At 51.0% G+C, this 17,911-nt stretch overlaps 2 protein-coding genes across 7 annotated transcripts in view; one reads left to right on the top strand and one right to left on the bottom strand.

Annotated features, from left to right (window-relative positions):
* STRN4 (striatin 4) overlaps positions 1 to 1,834 on the bottom strand; it is a 28,127-nt gene extending 26,293 nt beyond the window's left edge. For all 3 annotated transcript variants that reach the window (XM_066271721.1, XM_066271723.1, XM_066271724.1), the window contains exon 1: positions 1,518 to 1,834. In XM_066271721.1, coding sequence (XP_066127818.1) covers positions 1,518 to 1,805 — 288 coding nt within the window. In that variant the 5' untranslated portion in view covers positions 1,806 to 1,834. The remainder of the gene's footprint in view (positions 1 to 1,517) is intronic.
* On the top strand, positions 1,443 to 13,919 carry FKRP (fukutin related protein). Of its 4 annotated transcripts, XM_066271727.1 has the most exons (4): positions 1,452 to 1,465; positions 2,984 to 3,044; positions 3,154 to 3,194; positions 8,443 to 13,919. In XM_066271727.1, exon 4 carries the CDS (start codon positions 8,482 to 8,484, stop codon positions 9,967 to 9,969), a length of 1,488 nt encoding a protein of 495 aa, XP_066127824.1. In that variant the 5' UTR covers positions 1,452 to 1,465; positions 2,984 to 3,044; positions 3,154 to 3,194; positions 8,443 to 8,481; the 3' UTR covers positions 9,970 to 13,919. The 4 variants fall into 4 exon arrangements, with proteins under 4 accessions (XP_066127822.1, XP_066127823.1, XP_066127824.1 ...); XM_066271725.1 differs by lacking the exon at positions 3,154 to 3,194 and having other exon boundaries at positions 1,443 to 1,465; XM_066271726.1 differs by lacking the exon at positions 3,154 to 3,194 and having other exon boundaries at positions 1,451 to 1,465; positions 8,416 to 13,919.
* Positions 13,920 to 17,911: the final 3,992 nt, after the last annotated feature.

Genomic DNA, 17,911 nt, shown 5'->3' with positions numbered 1-17,911 from the left:
AGTTGAGAGTGCGACATAAAAGTGAGGGAGCACTTACATAAGGATTCCTCTCCCAATCAAACCCTAAGCCTCAGTTACCAAACAGCTAAGATCCCTAGTGGGGTGGGAGAAATATGGGAGGCTATCATTATTCATCCTATGGACAAAATTCTAATCAGTTTTTAATTTGGGTAACCCCAAATCAACCAGATAGGAAACAAATCAGAAGCAGAAAGATGGGCCGCTAGAAGCAGATACCGACTTCTAATAATACTCCAGCTGAGGAACTCTCAGACTCCACTCTGCCCATCACTGGACCCCTTCAAACCCCTCACAACTCTGATGTCCTGGCTCCTCAGGACACCCTGCAAATGAACCCACACTTCTCAAGGTCACAAAACCCAGTCCTCAGACTCTTCCAAAGATCATCTCAGGCATATCCGTCTCCCAAGGTTTCTACAAACCTTTTCCAGGAACTCCCACAAACACATCTCCTCTCAAGATCCTTCTAAGATGCCTCCTCTCGTGCTGCCTTCCTGCTCTACAAAATGCTCCCCTTGGCATCCCCCAGGGATCCCCGGATTGTTCCTCACTGTCCTCATGCCCCGGTCTCCACGTTGGACAAACCTGACCACCGCCCCCCCCCCCACTCTAGTTCAGGGCTTTCCACCTGTCACCCTACCCACAACTCCCATCTCAGGGCCATCCCCCACTTCTCCATACCCCCAAACTTAAGAGTTTCTGCTCTCAAGCTCTTCCACACTGGCTCCCAGGGCGCGGCCTTGGGACCCCATCCCTCCACTCGGTAGCCACACATGCCAGGGCTCCCCAAAGTTTCCTCCTCAGCAGAGAGGGCACACATCATCCTGGAACCCCACCAGATCTTCCTGTTATATTCGCGAGTCCTCACACAGCCATATTTCATTTCCCTCCACCCAAACACTCCGAAACACACTCCGTGCTCCAGGCTCCACGACTTCCTCTCCCTACTCAGGCCCGATTCCTGCCGGAAAGCTCTGGCCTGCGGCGGAACCCAAGTTCTACCCGACGCCCCATCTCCCACCCGCCGTCCATCATGCTCCACCTCCATCCTGCACCTGGTCGGACGTGGTGGGCGTCCCTCAGCACTCGAGCTTCTGCTCACTCCCGCCCAAGCCCCTCCAACAATTCCTCCGTATCCTGGCTGAGCTCTCTCCTAGGCCCCCTCCAGGTTCCGAAGCCACTGTCAGGAACCCACCAGCCCCGCTCACCCCCACTTACTTCCACCGGGTTCTGGTTCCCTGCGCCCCTTCTCTCAGACGGCCATGGTCGGGCCCTCCCGCCCCTGGGACCCCTCCCGCCTCGAGGCGCCGAGTGGCACCAGGACCCCCCGCCTCGGACGGCCCCTCACTCCCGCTCCCGGCCGGTCGCTATTCCCTCCCGCCCCCCCCCCCCGGCCGTCCCGGCGGCCATTGCTTCAAGATGGCGGCGGCGGCGGCGGCGGCGGGTGAGGCCGGGCTGGGCCGGGCGGGGGGTCGGGGGTCCCGGGCGGCGCTCACCTGCAACTCGGCGCGCTCGGCCTCCCAGCGGGCCTTCTCCGCTTCGAAGCGCGCCCACTCGTGCTGGATAAAGTGCAGGATCCCCGGCAGGCTCAGGGGCTCCGGCCCCGCCGTGGGCCCGGGGCTGCCCCCGCCGCCGCCGCCGCCTCCCTTAGCAGCCGGGCCAGGTCCGGGGGCGGGGGCAGAGACCGAGACCGCCCCCGTCGGGCCGGGGCCCGCGCCCGAGCCGAGCGGGCGGCAGGAGGAAGCGGCGGCGGCGACGGCGGCGGCCGCTCGCTCCTCCATCATGGAGGCCCCGGGCCGGCCCGCGCGCCCGCTGTGTCTCTCGCGCCTGCGCGGCCGCGCCAACCCCCCCGCGCGCGCGCCCGACGGGGGCCGGGGTGGGGGCGGTGGGCGGCGACGGGAACGAAGCCGGGCGCGCGCCTCGCCCACCCGGGTCGACCCGAAGGCGCGCACGCCCACGGGTGGGTGGGAAGGGGGCGCGCGCCGCGAGGAAGGAGAGTGGGACTTTGGGGAGGGGCCGCTTTCAGCCCCCCCGCCTCCCGCTTTGCCCCAAAAAGAAAGATTCTAACCCTTTCCAGACCCAATACCACTCTCCTCAGCCATCACTGTCACTCTGAGATAAAGGGCGACTACCAGGGCTAGTTTCAGCCCGGACCCATCCTCACTGATTCCTGGTCCAGGTCGGTTGTCATGATAACCCCTCCCCAAGCCTCTCTTCTCTTCCCCCCTCACTTTTGTGGTATGAAGCCCCAAACCTCTCCTAGCTCTGTACCAGGAGGAGGTTGCTAAGACAACCTAAGTCCCCGGCTGTCCTTCTGCCCCTATCCTCATTGGTTACTATGGCAACCTCACCTAGCACTCAGTTAGAAAGGACCCCAGCCCCAAGGACACTATTTACTATGAGGGAAACACCTCTTTCTCAACCCATCCCCCCAGCCACCCTGTTGGCATTACCATGGTAACCATCTCCCTCCTTTCCCATGGTGGGAGGTCTATGGACCAAACTATCCAGGTATTTTTATGAGGAGAAAATACTCTGCTAAGGAGTAGTTGCTATGGTTACAGGGCCTATCTCCAGGGAGGTGAGACACAGGCAGGGCCAAGCCCTGGTTACTATGGTAACAGTGGCAATCCTCCTTCCAATGACCTAGGAACCAGACCCACCAAGATTGTTTTAGGATTGTCTCAGAATGGAGTGTGTCTAGGGAAGGGGCTGTCATGGTAACAGCTTCTGTCACTTCTAGCCCTACTTTTCTGGACACAGTCATGAGAGAGGGATGGTTATAGGTTCCTATGATAACTGACATCCTTCCCACCCATCTCTGAGATGCTCCAGGTAGTATCTGAACTTATGGGACTTCAACAGAAATGATTTCCTGGCCTGACACTTTGTAGGTAAGATGAAGTTGCACTCTACTGTGAAAATTGGCTGATCTGGGGTTTTCTGGTTCTCCTTCCCTCAGCAATGCAGCTGAGCTGGGCTGAAACTGCCCCCTGGAGCTCCCCCAGCCTGCAATGTAGGAGGTAAGAAGTCTCTCAGTGTCACCAGCACTTGTGGAGACACTGCCCTTTCCTTGTGCCCAAAAGCTTTCCTATACATCTCGTCTCTACCCATCGCGTTCGCATTCTACAGATGCAGCAACTGAGGCTCAGACAGATCAGAACTCAGACCAGGTGAGCTCAGTCCTGAAGTGATTCTGGATCCACTTACATTGTTTTGTGGTAAATGGAGAGACAAAGTCTCATCTTCTCCTTCCCTAACCATCTTTTGTAAAGCAAGCCCCTGTTTTTCTCTGCCACACCCCTGGCTGGTTTCTTTTCCCATCTATATATTGTTTTCTTACTTCTGGAGGGCCTGCTTAGTGACTGCCTTGTTCATCCCCTGTCCCTGGAACACATGTTCTGGCACAGAGGGCACTCAATAGCTTTGTTGAGTTAGTGAGTTGAATTCATTAATGTGCCATATTCAGCTTTGAAAGCATTGGTTCAGTTTGAGCCAGGGAAGGCTCATGGAAATCAGACCCAAGAGAGATAGCAGAATTGATTGGATTAAAGCATAGCTTTGAAGCCAGCTTCTTGGGTCAAATCCTGGGTCCAGCCCTTTCCAACTGTGTGACCTTGAGCAAGTGACTTCACCTCTCTGTGCCTCAGTTTCTTCATCTTTAAATGTGATCACAACTTAAAGATTAAACAAGTTAACATGTGTAAAGTACTTAGAACAGGGTCTGTCACATTGTGAATAGCTATAGAACATTCAGAACTTCAAAACTTATTTCAGCCTGACCTATGGTGAGGCAGTAGATAAGGCATCGACCTGGAATGCTGAGGTCGCCAGTTCAAAACCCAGGCTGGCCCTGTCAAGGCACATATGAGAAGCAACTACTACTACAAGTTGATGCTTTCTGCTCTTCCCTTCTCCTCTTTCTCTCCCCCACTCCTCTCTCCTCTCTAAAAATAAATTTAAAACATCATTTTATCTGCCTTTGCCTCAATGAAGGGGTTTTGGACCCTTACAGTTAAGGAAGCCAAGACTGACCTTGCCAGAGTACTAACTAGATGATTCATTTCTTCTTCCTCTTTGGTCCTCTCACCCAGTAGATGGCACCTCCTCATCAAGCCGTCACACCTTCTAGTCTCTGAGTACTCAGTGTCTGTCCTCTGTCCTGCTGAGTATATCCTGGCCCAGAAGTAGCCAGACAGAGCATAACAAGAGCCAGGGCCTGGACAGTGGAGGCCTGGGTTCTGGACCCTGCACCCTTTAAGTCTCTGAGCCACAGGTTCCCTGTCTGAACAGTTGGAGTCACTCATTCACTCCACACATACTTGCTTATTGAGTACTTGCTTTGTGCCAGGCTCTGAGCTGTGCTCGGCATACAGCAGGGAACAAAACAATAAACATGATAAGTAAAATCTATGTGATAACTATGAGGGGAGAAAAATAACTCAGGGATGGAGCAGGGAAAGTATATGGGTGATAGGGAGATGCATTTTTAAAAAGGGTAGCAGACCCTGGCCGGTTGGCTCAGCGGTAGAGCGTCGGCCTAGCGTGAGGAGGACCCGGGTTCAATTCCTGGCCAGGGCACACAGGAGAAGCGCCCATTTGCTTCTCCACCCCTCCGCCGCGCCTTCCTCTCTGTCTCTCTCTTCCCCTCTCGCAGCCAAGGCTCCATTGGAGCAAAGATGGCCCGGGCGCTGGGGATTGCTCTGTGGCCTCTGCCTCAGACGCTAGAGTGGCTCTGGTCGCAACATGGCGACGCCCAGGATGGGTAGAGCATCGCCCCCTGGTGTGCAGAGCCCGGCACACCCGGTGGATCCCGGTCGGGCGCATGCGGGAGTCTGTCTGACTGTCTCTCCCTGTTTCTAGCTTCAGAAAAATGCAAAAAAAAAAAAAAAAAAAAAAGGGTAGCAGAAGGAAGGGCTCACTGGACAGGTGACATTTGAGCAAAGACCTGAAAGCCATGGGAGGAGCCATGTGGATACCTGCGGGGGAGAGCATCCAGGCAGAGGGAACCAGTGCTGTGGAGTGGCCTGGGTTTATGTGAAGAATTGCATTTGGTGGCTGGTATGGTAGGAGCTGAGTGAGTGAGTGGAAGAGGGCAGGAGATCACGTGGGGCCTCATGGGCCACAATGAAGGCTTTTCCTTTGAGTGATTTCAAGCCATAGAAGAGTTTGAGCAGATGCAGGACAGGATCTAATTCAAGTTCTCACAAGATCCCTCTGGGCTCTGAGTGGGGAACAGACTGTAGGGGACAAGGGTGGAATGAGGATGATGTCTTAGAAGATTCTAAAAGCACCTCCTGTGCTTCTGTGTACCTAAACTCCAATTCTAAGATATTTAAGACTCCAAAGATTCTGTGGTTCCAAAAGTTCCTCCTCTCACAATAATATCAGTTCCGAGAGGTCATGGGTGTTGCCTATCTCTGTGTCCCTGAGGGGACTGGGGACTGCTATGTCCCCAGTGCCTGGCATGTTGTAGTAGTTCAACAAATAGATGTTGAAGGACTGAAGGAAGAAGGGCTCCATCTAAGGTCCAGAGGGCAATTCCAAGATTCTGAAGATTAAGAAGTCACTTTAAAGTGTGAGTCAGATTCATAAGAGATGTCCAAGTTGGGTCAGAGAAGGGCAAGCAGGTCTGAGATGGGGGGAGAGGGGTGGGAGGGCATTCATGGTGGGAGAGAGATGGGAGACAGGAAGACCAGCACAGGGCCACAGTGCAGAGTTTGGCTCAGGGGATCTGAGTGAGCTCTACAGACACACAGAAACCCTGACCTGGCCATCACTTTTCACCAAATGCATTTTCGGTGCCCAACTATGTGCCAGGTAATGGAGGCAGCCCTGGCTCTACCCTCCTAGGTCTAGTTGGGCAGACAGACCCATCCCCAGACAGTGCCAAACCAGAATGGGCAGGGCTGGGATGGGGAAACCCAGAGGGAACTTCTGACCCAGCATAGTATTCAGTGAGGGCTTCCTGGAGGAGTGGCCATCTGAGCTGTATCCTGAAGCATAAGTAAAAATTCTCCATCACAAAACAGGCATGGGGAAAGGGGTGTTTGAGCGGAGACTTCTAGGAAGAAGGAGCAGAATAAGAAAAGGGCTAAAAATAAGACCTATTTGAAGTAAAGCCCAAGATGGTTTAGGCATAGGGTTCAAGGAGGCATGACCAGAGATAGAGCTGGATTAGTGGGCAGGCCAGAGCCAGGTCATGCAAGGACTTATGGGATGTTGTAAGAAACTTAAACTTTATCCCTAGGGTATTGAGGAGCCTCTAAACAGGGAGGGAGAGCTCATATCGATATTTGTTTTTTGTGAAGACCCTTCTGGCTGCCACAAGGAGGAACTTTGTCAAGGAGACTTGGGAAGGCTGAGTTCTGATCTGGATGGACCCGGGTTGACAGGGAGCTGTGGGAATGGGGAGGTAGGGTCAGCAGTATTTAGGATCTAGGAGATTAATGTCTCCCTTTCTAGGAAGATCAGAAACCTTTTATCTTTTTTTTTTTTTTTTTTTTTTGAGTACCTGCTCAAAATCCGGAGAGTTAGTTACACCTTAGGCACTGGAGACCTGCCAAATCTTCAAGTTCTGCTTGAGACGAAGAGACAGCGCCATCTGGGGGTTGCTTAGGAGTATGGCCAGTGAGTGAAGGGAGTCCGAAGACGGGTAGCCTCTTTCAATCCAGCTTATTGCATTTATAATTTTTTTATTGATTGATTTTAGAGAGAGAGAAGCATCATTTGTTGTTCCACTTAGTTGTAAATTCATTGGTTGCTTCCCGTATGTGCCCTGACCGGGATCAAACCCGCAACCTTGGTGTTTCAGGACAACGCTCTAACCAACTGAGCTAACTGGCCAGGGCCCAGACATTCTATTTAAAACAACAAAAAAGCATTTTATTATCATAAAACACACATAACAAAATTAATCATCTTAACAGTTTTAAAGTGTATAGTTCAGTAGTATTGATTTAAGTAAATTCACATTTTATGCAAACAATCTCCAAAACTTTATCATATTGCAAAATTGCAACTCTAAACCCATTAAACAACACCTCCCCATTTCCCCATTCCTCACAACCCTGGCAGCCACCATTCTACTTCTTGTTTCTCCAGCATAAAAATTGGGATAATTCTGATTTAAGAAAATATTTTTAGGTCCTAGCCAGGTTGTTCAGTGGACAGAGCCTCATCCTGGCCACTGAGGTCACGGATTCAATCCCCAGCCACGGCACACATGAGAAACAACCAATGAGTGTACAACTAAATAAAATAAGTGGAACAAGTTGATGCTGCTCTTTCTCTTCCTCTTCCTCTCTCAAATCAATGAAAAATTATTTTTCATTTCTAACTTTTCTTTTCTTTCTTTTTTTTTTTTTTTTTGTATTTTTCTGAAGCTGGAAACGGGGAGAGACAGTCAGACTCCCGCATGTGCCCGACTGGGAGCCACCCGGCACGCCCACCAGGGGGCGACGCTCTGCCCACCAGGGGGCGATTCTCTGCCCCTCCGGGGCGTCGCTCTGTTGCTACCAGAGCCACTCTAGTGCCTGGGGCAGAGGCCAAGGAGCCATCCCCAGCGCCCGGGCCATCTTTGCTCCAATGGAGCCTTGGCTGCGGGAGGGGAAGAGAGAGACAGAGAGGAAGGAGAGGGGGAGGGGTGGAGAAGCAGATGGGTGCCTCTCCTGTGTGCCCTGGCCGGGAATCGAACCCGGGACTTCTGCACACCAGGCCGACGCTCTACCACTGAGCCAACCGGCCAGGGCCTAACTTTTCTTGTAAAACCTAAACAGTCTGGCTGACCATCAGGAAAGAGATGACCCGATGGCACAGGATATGGGGAAGTGAGAAAGGGGCAGCAGAGGAGGGACTTGGGGACCAAGGCTGAAGGTATCAGTCTCAGCCTGGAGAGAGGGAGTAGGGCATGGAAGGGACAGGAGAGAGAGATCAGAGGTGGCTTCTTAGGGGAAGGAATGGTGGAGCAGAAGGTGCAAGTTAGGCTTGGAATCGGGTCTGGGGCGTTTATTACTGACCCCAAATCTAAATGAGAAGTTGACAGTGAATAGAAGGGTGGGGTTGGACAAAGAAGAAGAGGTGACTAATATGATAAAATCTTACTGAATACTTAATATGTACCTCGCCGTGTGCTGAGTGGCCTTGGGGAGCAGCAGTGATCAAGATAGGCTCTTTATAGGCCTCACAAGTGGGAGGACAAGATGTGTCCCTAGGCAGTAATGACTTAGAATGGTAGGACTAGGTTGGGAAAACTGGGGGAGAAGGAGACTGAAGTAGTTCAGAGCGGGCCCAGGCTGGGAGGTCAGGGAGGGCTTGCTGAAAGAGGGAAAGTCAGAAGTAAAACCAAATAGGGGGAAGGCTGAGGTTGAAAGAGTTGCTAATGACCAGTTCCAGCTTCCCCTTTCATTTCTACCTCCCCAGGATGTCCTGGAAACCCAGCTAGGGCCTGACTTCGGTCCCATGCGGCTCACCCGCTGTCAGGCTGCCCTGGCAGCCGCCATTATCATCAATCTGCTGGTCTTCTTCTACTTCTCATGGCTGCAGCAACAGCCCAGGAACTCCCGGGCCCGAGGTCCCCGCCACGGATCTGCCGCCGGCCCCCATGTCACCGTCCTGGTACGGGAGTTTGAGGCCTTTGACAATGCAGTGCCTGAGCTGGTGGACTCTTTCCTACAGCAAGACCCAGCCCAACCGGTGGTGGTGGCAGCTGACGTGCTCCCCTACCCGCCCCTGGCCCTGCCCCGCATTCCCAACGTCCGCCTGGCACTGCTACAGCCTGCCCTGGACCAGCCGGCCTCGGCCTTGCGCCCTGAGACCTACGTGGCCACCGAGTTCGTGGCACTGGTGCCCGATGGGGCAAGGGCCGAGACGCCAGGCCAGCTAGAGCGCATGGTGGAGATGCTCCGGGCAGGAGGCGCACGACTGGTGGCCTCACGGGTTGCCTCAGCCAACCCCGCCAGGTGCCTGGCCCTGAATGTCAGCCTGCGGGAGTGGACAGCACACTATGGCCTGGCCCCCTCCGCACCCCGCTGTGACGCCTTGGAAGGGGATGCTGTGCTGCTCCTGCGCACAAGAGACCTCTTCAACCTCTCGGCGCCCCTGGCCCGGCCAGTGGGCACCAGCCTCTTTCTGCAGACCGCCCTGCGTGGTTGGGCCGTGCAGCTGCTGGACTTGACCTTCTCTGCGGCACGCCAACCCCCACTGACCACAGCGCACGCACGCTGGAAGGCGGAGCGCGAGGGGCGTGCCCGGCGGGCTGCGCTACTGCAGGCACTGGGCATCCGCCTGGTGAGCTGGGAGGGTGGCCGCCTGGAGTGGTTCGGTTGCAGCAAAGAGACACCGCGCTGCTTTGGGACGGTGGTAGGTGACACACCAGCCTACCTTTACGAGGGGCGCTGGACGCCCCCGTGCTGCCTTCGCGCGCTGCGTGAAACAGCCCGCTACGTGGTGGGCGTGCTGGAGGCGGCTGGCGTGCGCTACTGGCTGGAGGGTGGCTCGCTGCTGGGGGCTGCCCGCCACGGGGACATCATCCCGTGGGACTACGATGTGGACCTGGGCATCTACCTGGAGGATGTGGGCAATTGTGAGCAGCTACGGGGGGCCGAGGCTGGCTCAGTGGTGGACGAGCGCGGCTTTGTGTGGGAGAAGGCTATTGAGGGCGACTTCTTCCGCGTGCAGTACAGTGAGAGTAACCACCTGCACGTGGACCTGTGGCCGTTCTACCCCCGCAATGGGGTCATGACCAAGGATACATGGCTGGACCACCGACAAGATGTTGAGTTCCCCGAACACTTCCTGCAGCCTCTAGTGCCCCTGCCCTTTGCCGGCTTCATGGCCCAGGCACCTAACAACTACCGTCGCTTTCTGGAGCTCAAGTTTGGCCCCGGCGTCATCGAGAACCCCGAGTACCCCAACCCAGCCCTCCTGAGTTTGGCAGGAAGCAGCTGAAGTCCTGACTCCTGTGCTTGGGATCAGGGAACCATCCTTTGTTTTGGTGTCACTGGCATTTGGTGGATGGGCCAAGATGCCAAGCTGCTCTGAGGGCCCTGCGCAGTCTAAGACACCACAGTCATGCCCTACCCAAGATTTCCAGGAACCCTGGGCTCCAGGACTGGGACAGAGTTTTGGAAAAGAGGGAAAAAGAGTATAGGTTCTTAGGTAAGACTGCCATGATTCAAACCCCGGCTCTACTATTTAACTAGTTAATGGCCCTGGGCGAGTGTCCCAGTCTCTGTTCCTCAATTACCTCTAGAGTTCAGTGAGTGCGGTTGGTATCTAGCACATAAAGAACCCCCAGGACACTTTGCTGCTGGGGTTGCTTCTATCACAAGAGGGCACCTTTGTCCTACTATGAAGCCAAGGGGACAGCCCAGGACTTCTGTAGCTTTTATATCTCTTGATCCTTTGGTCTTCTCTCTAAGTCCCTGTACCTGGTGGGTAACCATCTCCCCTTCCAGAATGTGACTTTCTTCCCTCCTGAGAGAGCCCTGTGAGGTGCATGCTGCTCTTAACCCCATCTTACAGAGGAGAAAACAGACTCAGAGCTCTGAGGTTCAGCTGTGGTTAAGAATGGGGTTCTTGGCCCTGGCCGGTTGGCTCAGCAGTAGAGCGTCGGCCTGGCGTGCGGGGGACCCGGGTTCGATTCTGGGCCAGGGCACATAGGAGAAGCGCCCATTTGCTTCTCCATCCCCCCGCCCTCCTTCCTCTCTGTCTCTCTCTTCCCCTCCCGCAGCCAAGGCTCCATTGGAGCAAGGATGGCCCGGGCACTGGGGATGGCTCCTTGGCCTCTGCCCCAGGCGCTAGAGTGGCTCTGGTGGGCAGAGCATTGCCCCTGGTGGGCGTGCCGGGTGGATCCCGGTCGGGCGCATGCAGGAGTCTGTCTGACTGTCTCTCCCCGTTTCCAGCTTCAGAAAAATACAAAAAAAAAAAAAGAATGGGGTTCTGGCCCTCACCCAGAGGTAGCTCTGCTGGTTAGAGCGCCGTCAGGATATGCCAAGGTTGTGTGTTGGATTCCCGGTCAGGGCAGATACAAGAATCAACCAATGAATGCATAAATAAGCAGAACAGCAAGTTAATGTTTCTATTTTCCCTCTCTCTCAAAGTTTCTCTTTCCCTTTTTCTCTCTTAAAGAAAAGGTGGGGTTTGGACCTGGGCTCCACTCCTTTTTAACTGTGTTACCTCGTTATTTTAGCTCTGTGCACCTGCTTCCCTGCTTGCAAGGAGAGGTAACAATAATCAGAGCTCACATTTACTGAGCACTTACTGTGTACCAGCTATCGTTCTCACTGTTCCACACGGACTGATTCATCCCTCTCCTTAGCCCTCCCAAGTGAGAGCTGCAATTATTTTCATTTTACAGATAAGGAAACTGAGGCCAGAATGGTAAAGTCACTTGCCCAAGGCCAGACAGCTTAGGAAGTAGCAGAGTGGGAACCTGAACCCAGGCTGTCAGCCTAGAGCCCACACAGAAGTGACCCATGGTACTCTCTAGTACTGGTACCCAAGATGGTCTCTTGTCACTTAGCAGGGAAAGCGATGGCTACCTTCCTGTTGTGATCATGCACCTCAGATTGAAAACTGTTTGGGCATGTACCCCAATATATGTATTTATCAATTATATGCGGGTACTACTAGCATTCTGTATTTTAGTAATAAGGTTTAATTTATTTCATTTTTAAATTAAAAATCAACATAGAAGTTTTTGTTTACTTGCGTCATCCTAACAACTTGTCCCGCACACCCTCTGGGTTTGTGCAACTGGCTTTTGAAACCACAGGCTCTGAAGTGGTAGACACCTGGGTTCAGAGCTGGTGCTACAGCTTCATTTGCTGTGAACCAGGGCCACCATGACTGCCTCCTTGCACTTCTGCTTTGCACCTGGGGAAGGAGGGCAATGAGAATGCTTGCCCCACAGGGTACTGTGAGGCACTTGAGTGGTAAAAGGGTCAGGAGTCAGGGCTGGGTTCCGATCCTGGCTTGGCCAACTACTGTCTTTGTGATCATAGGCAAGTCACTGCCCCTCTGACCCTGTAGATCGGGTGGGGCAATTGAAGTGTGAAGCCCTTACAGAGGAGGCTTCACATACCAGCAAGAAAAGACAAATGCAAATTTGGTCCTAACTCCCGAGGCTCAGATGTCCAAAATCTGACTTCTGATAAATGCAGCCTTTATTTTTAGCCTCTGAACGCACAAATAGCTTGCTAAGAAACTGTTGGGTTCCAGTCCATGTTGCACTTTGGAAACATGTTGATGATCTGAGCTGTCACTTGTGGTTGGGCAGTGTCTTCTTGGCTCTTGAAAGGCATGGCCCAGGGATGGAGGATGTCTTATATATACAGGGCACCTGCACACAATAAAGCAGTATCCCTTGTCACAAACTGTTTTCAAATGCCCCTTGGACATTCATGAAATGCAGGTTATGTTCATAATATTTTGCAACTGGTATGGTAATATAAATTAATATATAAAGCAATATATGCATCAAATCTTTTAATGTTTCTTTTTCTCAGAATAATCAAAATGATCTATCTATAGATCCATATTTCTTTAAGTTATTTGCCAAGATTGACACTCAACTCATTAAATTATTTAATGATTTTATTTTATTTAGAAATTGTTGGTATGATTTCTTGATTGACACAGCTGTATATATGTATATATATATATAAGATAACATTATATATAGTATAGTTAGTATCTTTATTATCAACTAAGTAATGATATGATAGAAAACTCATCACAACAATTAACTTGACCTAATGAGTTTATATTACAATTTGTGTTGTTGAATTTTACTGCTTTCTCAATTGCTCTCATACTATTTATCAGCCAGAACTGCCCTAGCTCGGTTGGACAGAGCACGGTCCCGATACACCAACATTGTGGGTTCAATCCCTGGTCAGGGCACACACAAAAATCAACCAATGAGTGTATAAATAAATGGAATAACAAATATTTCTCTCTCTCTCCCATCTCTAAAATCAATTCTAAAAAAAAAAAAAATCAGCTAAGCCCTGGCTGATTTGCATGGTCAGTTAGAATATTGTCCCAATGTACAAAAGTTATAGGTTTGATCCCTGGTCAGGGTACATACAGAAACAGATCAATGTTTCTATCTCTTTCTCTCTCCCTTCCTATCTCTTTAAAATAAATAAATAAAAAGTTTAAAAATCAGCCTAAACAGAAGTGTTTCAATATTTTAACCAGTACATTTATACTAGCACATAGTAAATTTTAGCCTTACTTGGAAAAACCTGGTTAAGAATTACCTGGCCTGGCCTGTGGTGGTGCAATGGATAGGGCATTGACCTGGAATGCTGAGGTCGCAGGTTTGGAACCCCAGACTTGCCCAGTCAAGGCACATGACGAGAACCAACTACTTCTAAGAGTTGATTTTTCCCACTCCACCACCTTTCTCTCTCTCTCTCTCTCTCTCTCTCCTCTCTCAAATATCAATAAATAAAATCTAAAAAAAAATTTTAAATTAGCCCTGGCCGGTTGGCTCAGCGGTAGAGCGTTGGCCTAGCGTGCAGAGGACCCGGGTTCGATTCCCGGCCAGGGCACACAGGAGAAGCGCCCATTTGCTTCTCCACCCCTCCGCCGCGCTTTCCTCTGTCTCTCTCTTCCCCTCCTGCAGCCAAGGCTCCATTGGAGCAAAGATGGCCCGGGCGCTGGGGATGGCTCTGTGGCCTCTGCCTCAGGCGCTAGAGTGGCTCTGGTCGCAACATGGCGACGCCCAGGATGGGCAGAGCATCGCCCCCTGGTGGGCAGAGCGTCGCCCCTGGTGGGCGTGCCGGGTGGATCCCGGTCGGGCGCATGCGGGAGTCTGTCTGACTGTCTCTCCCTGTTTCCAGCTTCAGAAAAATGAAAGAAAAAAAAAAAAAAAGAAAAAAAAAATTTTAAATTAAAGAAGAATTATCTGAGCCCAGAACCTCTCTCCATGTGAACACAAAGTCCTTTTTGTAAGCCTTTAAGAGGTCCTGCATTTTCCAGGAAGGTCAACTCCATGTAAAATGAGGAAGGCTTGGGCCTGACCTGTGGTGGTGCAGTGGATGAAGCGTTGACCTGGAAATGCTGAGGTCGCTGGTTCAAAACCCTTGACCAGGGGGTCGCCTGGTCAAGGCACATATGGGAGTTGATGCTTCCTGCTCCTCCCCCTTCTCTCTCTCTCTCTCCTTTCTCTCTAAAAATCAATAAATAAAATACAAAAAAAAAATATGAGGAAGGCTTGTATAGTGTTTTGTTCAAAACTTGGCCAAACATTGTCAACAAGTTCAGAAAATCACGTTCCACATAGCTCTCGGTAGTTAGACACCATTGGGAGCTGGCTCTATTACAGGTGCAAACATCTGGCCATCTTGGGTTCTAGGGAGATAGCTTCACACATTCCCTTATTGAAATGCAAATTATAAATTATTGTCCATTCATTTCTCCTTTTTATTACAATTCAGGCAATATAAAAATTGTCTTTAAAATCATGTGCAGTTGTGTTGTATCGTCCATGAGCTTGACTGCAGAAGAGCCAAGAGGACTTTCCCAGCACTGACGTTCAAGCCAGCACATCATGCACTGGTGTGGCCGGGCAGGTTGTTTAAGCACAAAAACATTAAATTATGGATTATTAACCCATTGGCAGATGGTCACTGCCATGAGTCCCATATTATTACCTTCTTGGCTCTCCCTGAGCTCCCCTGAAGTACCCCATGCCCCAGCAGCCAATGGGTTAACACTGGGCACAGTGGCAGGGAAATGAGTCCATGCCCAAGATGCTGTTGGATGAGCCACTGTATTTACCAAGTTGTAAGAATTTTGTGGCTTTCCCTGGGCATTACAAAATATGTGCTGTGAAAAGTGGTGGCATACAAAGACTTGTGTTCCAATGCACCTTTATGCATAATAGCTCCAAACTAGAAACCATCTCATGTCCATGAACAGGTGGGCATATCCAGGAAATGTAATACTCCTGAATGATTAAAATAAAAGGAAAGGCCCTGGCCAGTGGCTCAGTGGATAGAGCGTTGGCGTGGCGTACAGACGTCCTGGGTTCAATTCTCAGGCAGAGTACACAGGAGAAGCAACCATCTGCTTCTCTTCCCTTTCTCTCTTTCTTCCCCTCCTGCAGCCAGTGGCTCAATTAGTTTTGAGTGTAGCCCTGGGCACTGAGGATAGCTCAGTTGATCCCAGCGCATCAGCCTTAGGCACTAAAAATAGCTTGGTAATCGAGCATTGGCCTCAGATGGGGTTGCCAGCTGGATCCCAGTTGGGTTGCATGTGGGAATCTGCCTCACTATCTCCCCTCCTCTCACCTGGAAAAAAATAATGAACTGCTAATCCCATGCAAAAGTGACTAACTCTCAAAAGCATCATGCTAAGTAAAAGAAACCAAACACAAAAGCTACGTACTATGATTTCATAATGTGAAATTCTTTTTTTTTTAATTTTTAAAATTTTTTTTTTAATTTTTATTTTATTTTATTTATTCATTTTTAGAGAGAAGAGAGAGAGGGAGAGAGAGAGACAGAGAGAGAGAAGGGGGGAGGAGCTGGAAGCAAACTCCCATATGTGCCTTGACCAGGCAAGCCCAGGGTTTTGAACCGGTGACCTCAGCATTTCCAGGTCGACGCTTTATCCACTGTGCCACCACAGGTCAGGCTTTTTTTAATTTTTATTATTTTTTTATTTTTTTCATTTTTCTGAAGCTGGAAACAGGGAGAGACAGTCAGACAGACTCCCGCATGAGCCCGACCGGGATCGACCCGGCACGCCCACCATGGGGCGATGCTCTGCCCACCAGGGGGCGATGCTCTGTTTTGGCCCTGGCCGGTTGGCTCAGCGGTAGAGTGTCGGCCTAGCGTGCAGAGGACCCGGGTTCGATTCCTGGCCAGGGCACACAGGAGAAGCGCTCATTTGCTTCTCCACCCCTCCGCTGCGCTTTCCTCTCTGTCTCTCCCTTCCCCTCCCGCAGCCAAGGCTCCATTGGAGCAAAGATGGCCCGGGCGGGCGCTGGGGATGGCTCTGTGGCCTCTGCCTCAGGCGCTAGAGTGGCTCTGGTCGCAACATGGCGACGCCCAGGATGGGCAGAGCATCGCCCCCTGGTGGGCAGAGCATCGCCCCTGGTGGGTGTGCCGGGTGGATCCCGGTCAGGCGCATGCGGGAGTCTGTCTGACTGTCTCTACCTGTTTCCAGCTTCAGAAAAATGAAAAAAAAAATAGATTTTATTCACTCATTTTAGAAAGGAGAGAGAGAAGGAGGAGAGGAGCAGGAAGCATCAACTCCTATATGTGCCTTGACCAGGCAAGCCCAGGGTTTCGTACTGGTGACTTCAGCACTTTATCCACTACGCCACCACAGGTCAGCTATATAAGTCCCTGTCCACACTGAGGAGGTCTGAAATGGTTCCAGTCTTTCTATATGACCTAGGTTGGCATTTCATGCAAATTAGTGACATGTACTCAGAAAAAGATTTTAAATGATACAAAAAAGTGGTTAAGTACTGTTTGTGGAACTTGGCCCACATATATATATATAGATAGTATATGCAATATATTATGTATGTAGGTATTATACCTCTTTTATTTTTAGTGAGAGACAGGCAGGGAGAGAGATAAGAAGCATTAACTTGTAGATATGTCACTTTAGTTGTTCATTGATGGCTTCTCATATGTGCCTTTATTGGAGGTGGGGGAGTTCTCCAGCTGAGCCAATGATCCCTTGCTCAAACCAGCGATCTTGGGCTTTAGGCCAGCAACCTTTGGACTTATGCCAGCAACCATGAGATCATGTTCAATGATCCCACACGCAAGCCAGAGACCCCCCACACTCAAGCTAGCCAGCCTGAGCTCAAACCAAATGAGCCCATGCTTAAACTGAGCAGACAATCTCAGGGTTTCGAACCTGGGACTTCAGCATCTCATGTCAATGCTCTATCCACTGTGCCACCACCGGTCATGCGGTATGTACCTCTTTAAACAGGCATCTTTCATAATTTAAATCTAACCTATCTCTGGCTGGGTACTCAGTTGGTTACAGCATCATCCCGATAGCGCAAGGTTGCAGATTTGATCCCCAGTGAGGGCACACGCAAGAATCAACCAGTGAATGGATAAATAACTGGAACAACAAACAGATGTTTCCTTCTCTATCCCTGCCTCTCTCCCTCTAAAACCAAAACAGTCAAACAATAAAAAATAAATCTAATCCATTTCCAAAAAGCATTAAATATAAAATTTGGAGATAATCAATTATTTTAAGCAGGGAAGATAATGCACTCCCAGCTCCCTCCAAAAACCATCAATTTCCTCAAATATCATTAAAACACTTTTAAACACTTCTGTTACAACCCATCAAGGGTTTTGGCACAATAGAAAGCATTGGAAAAAAAACAGTTACTTAGCCTGACCAAGTGGTGGAGCAGTGGATAGAGCATCGATTTGGAAACACTGAGGTCGCCAGTTTGAACCCTGGGCTTGCCTGGTCAGGGCATATATGGGAGTTGATGCTTCCTGCTCCTCCCCCCCACTTCTCTCTATCCCTCTCTCTCCTCTCTAAAATGAATTAAAAAAACAAAACCAGAGGTCACGGGCTTGAGTGAGGGCTCACCAGCTTGAGTGCAGGGTCGCTGGTTTGAGCATGGGATAATAGACATGAGCCAAGGTCGCTGGCTTGAGCAAGGGGTCACTCGCTTGGCTGGAGCCCCCGGTCAAGGCATGTATGAGAAAGCAATGAATGAACAACTAAGGTGCCGCAATGAAGAACTGATGCTTCTCGCCTGACCAGGCGGTGGTGCAATGGATAGAGCGTCAGACTGGGATGCGGAGGACCCAGGTTCGAGACCCCAAGGTCACCAGCTTGAGTACGGGCTCATCTGGTTTGAGCAAAGCTCACCAGCTTG

Source organism: Saccopteryx bilineata, chromosome 3, assembly GCF_036850765.1.
Source record: "Saccopteryx bilineata isolate mSacBil1 chromosome 3, mSacBil1_pri_phased_curated, whole genome shotgun sequence".
NCBI classification, from domain to species: domain Eukaryota; kingdom Metazoa; phylum Chordata; class Mammalia; order Chiroptera; family Emballonuridae; genus Saccopteryx; species Saccopteryx bilineata.
This window is presented reverse-complemented; position numbering and strand designations above follow the sequence as displayed.

Coding starts and splice junctions, on each gene's coding strand:
- FKRP (XM_066271725.1), top strand. CDS start 8,482: ATGCGGCTCACCCGCTGTCAGGCTGCCCTGGCAGCCGCCATTATCATC.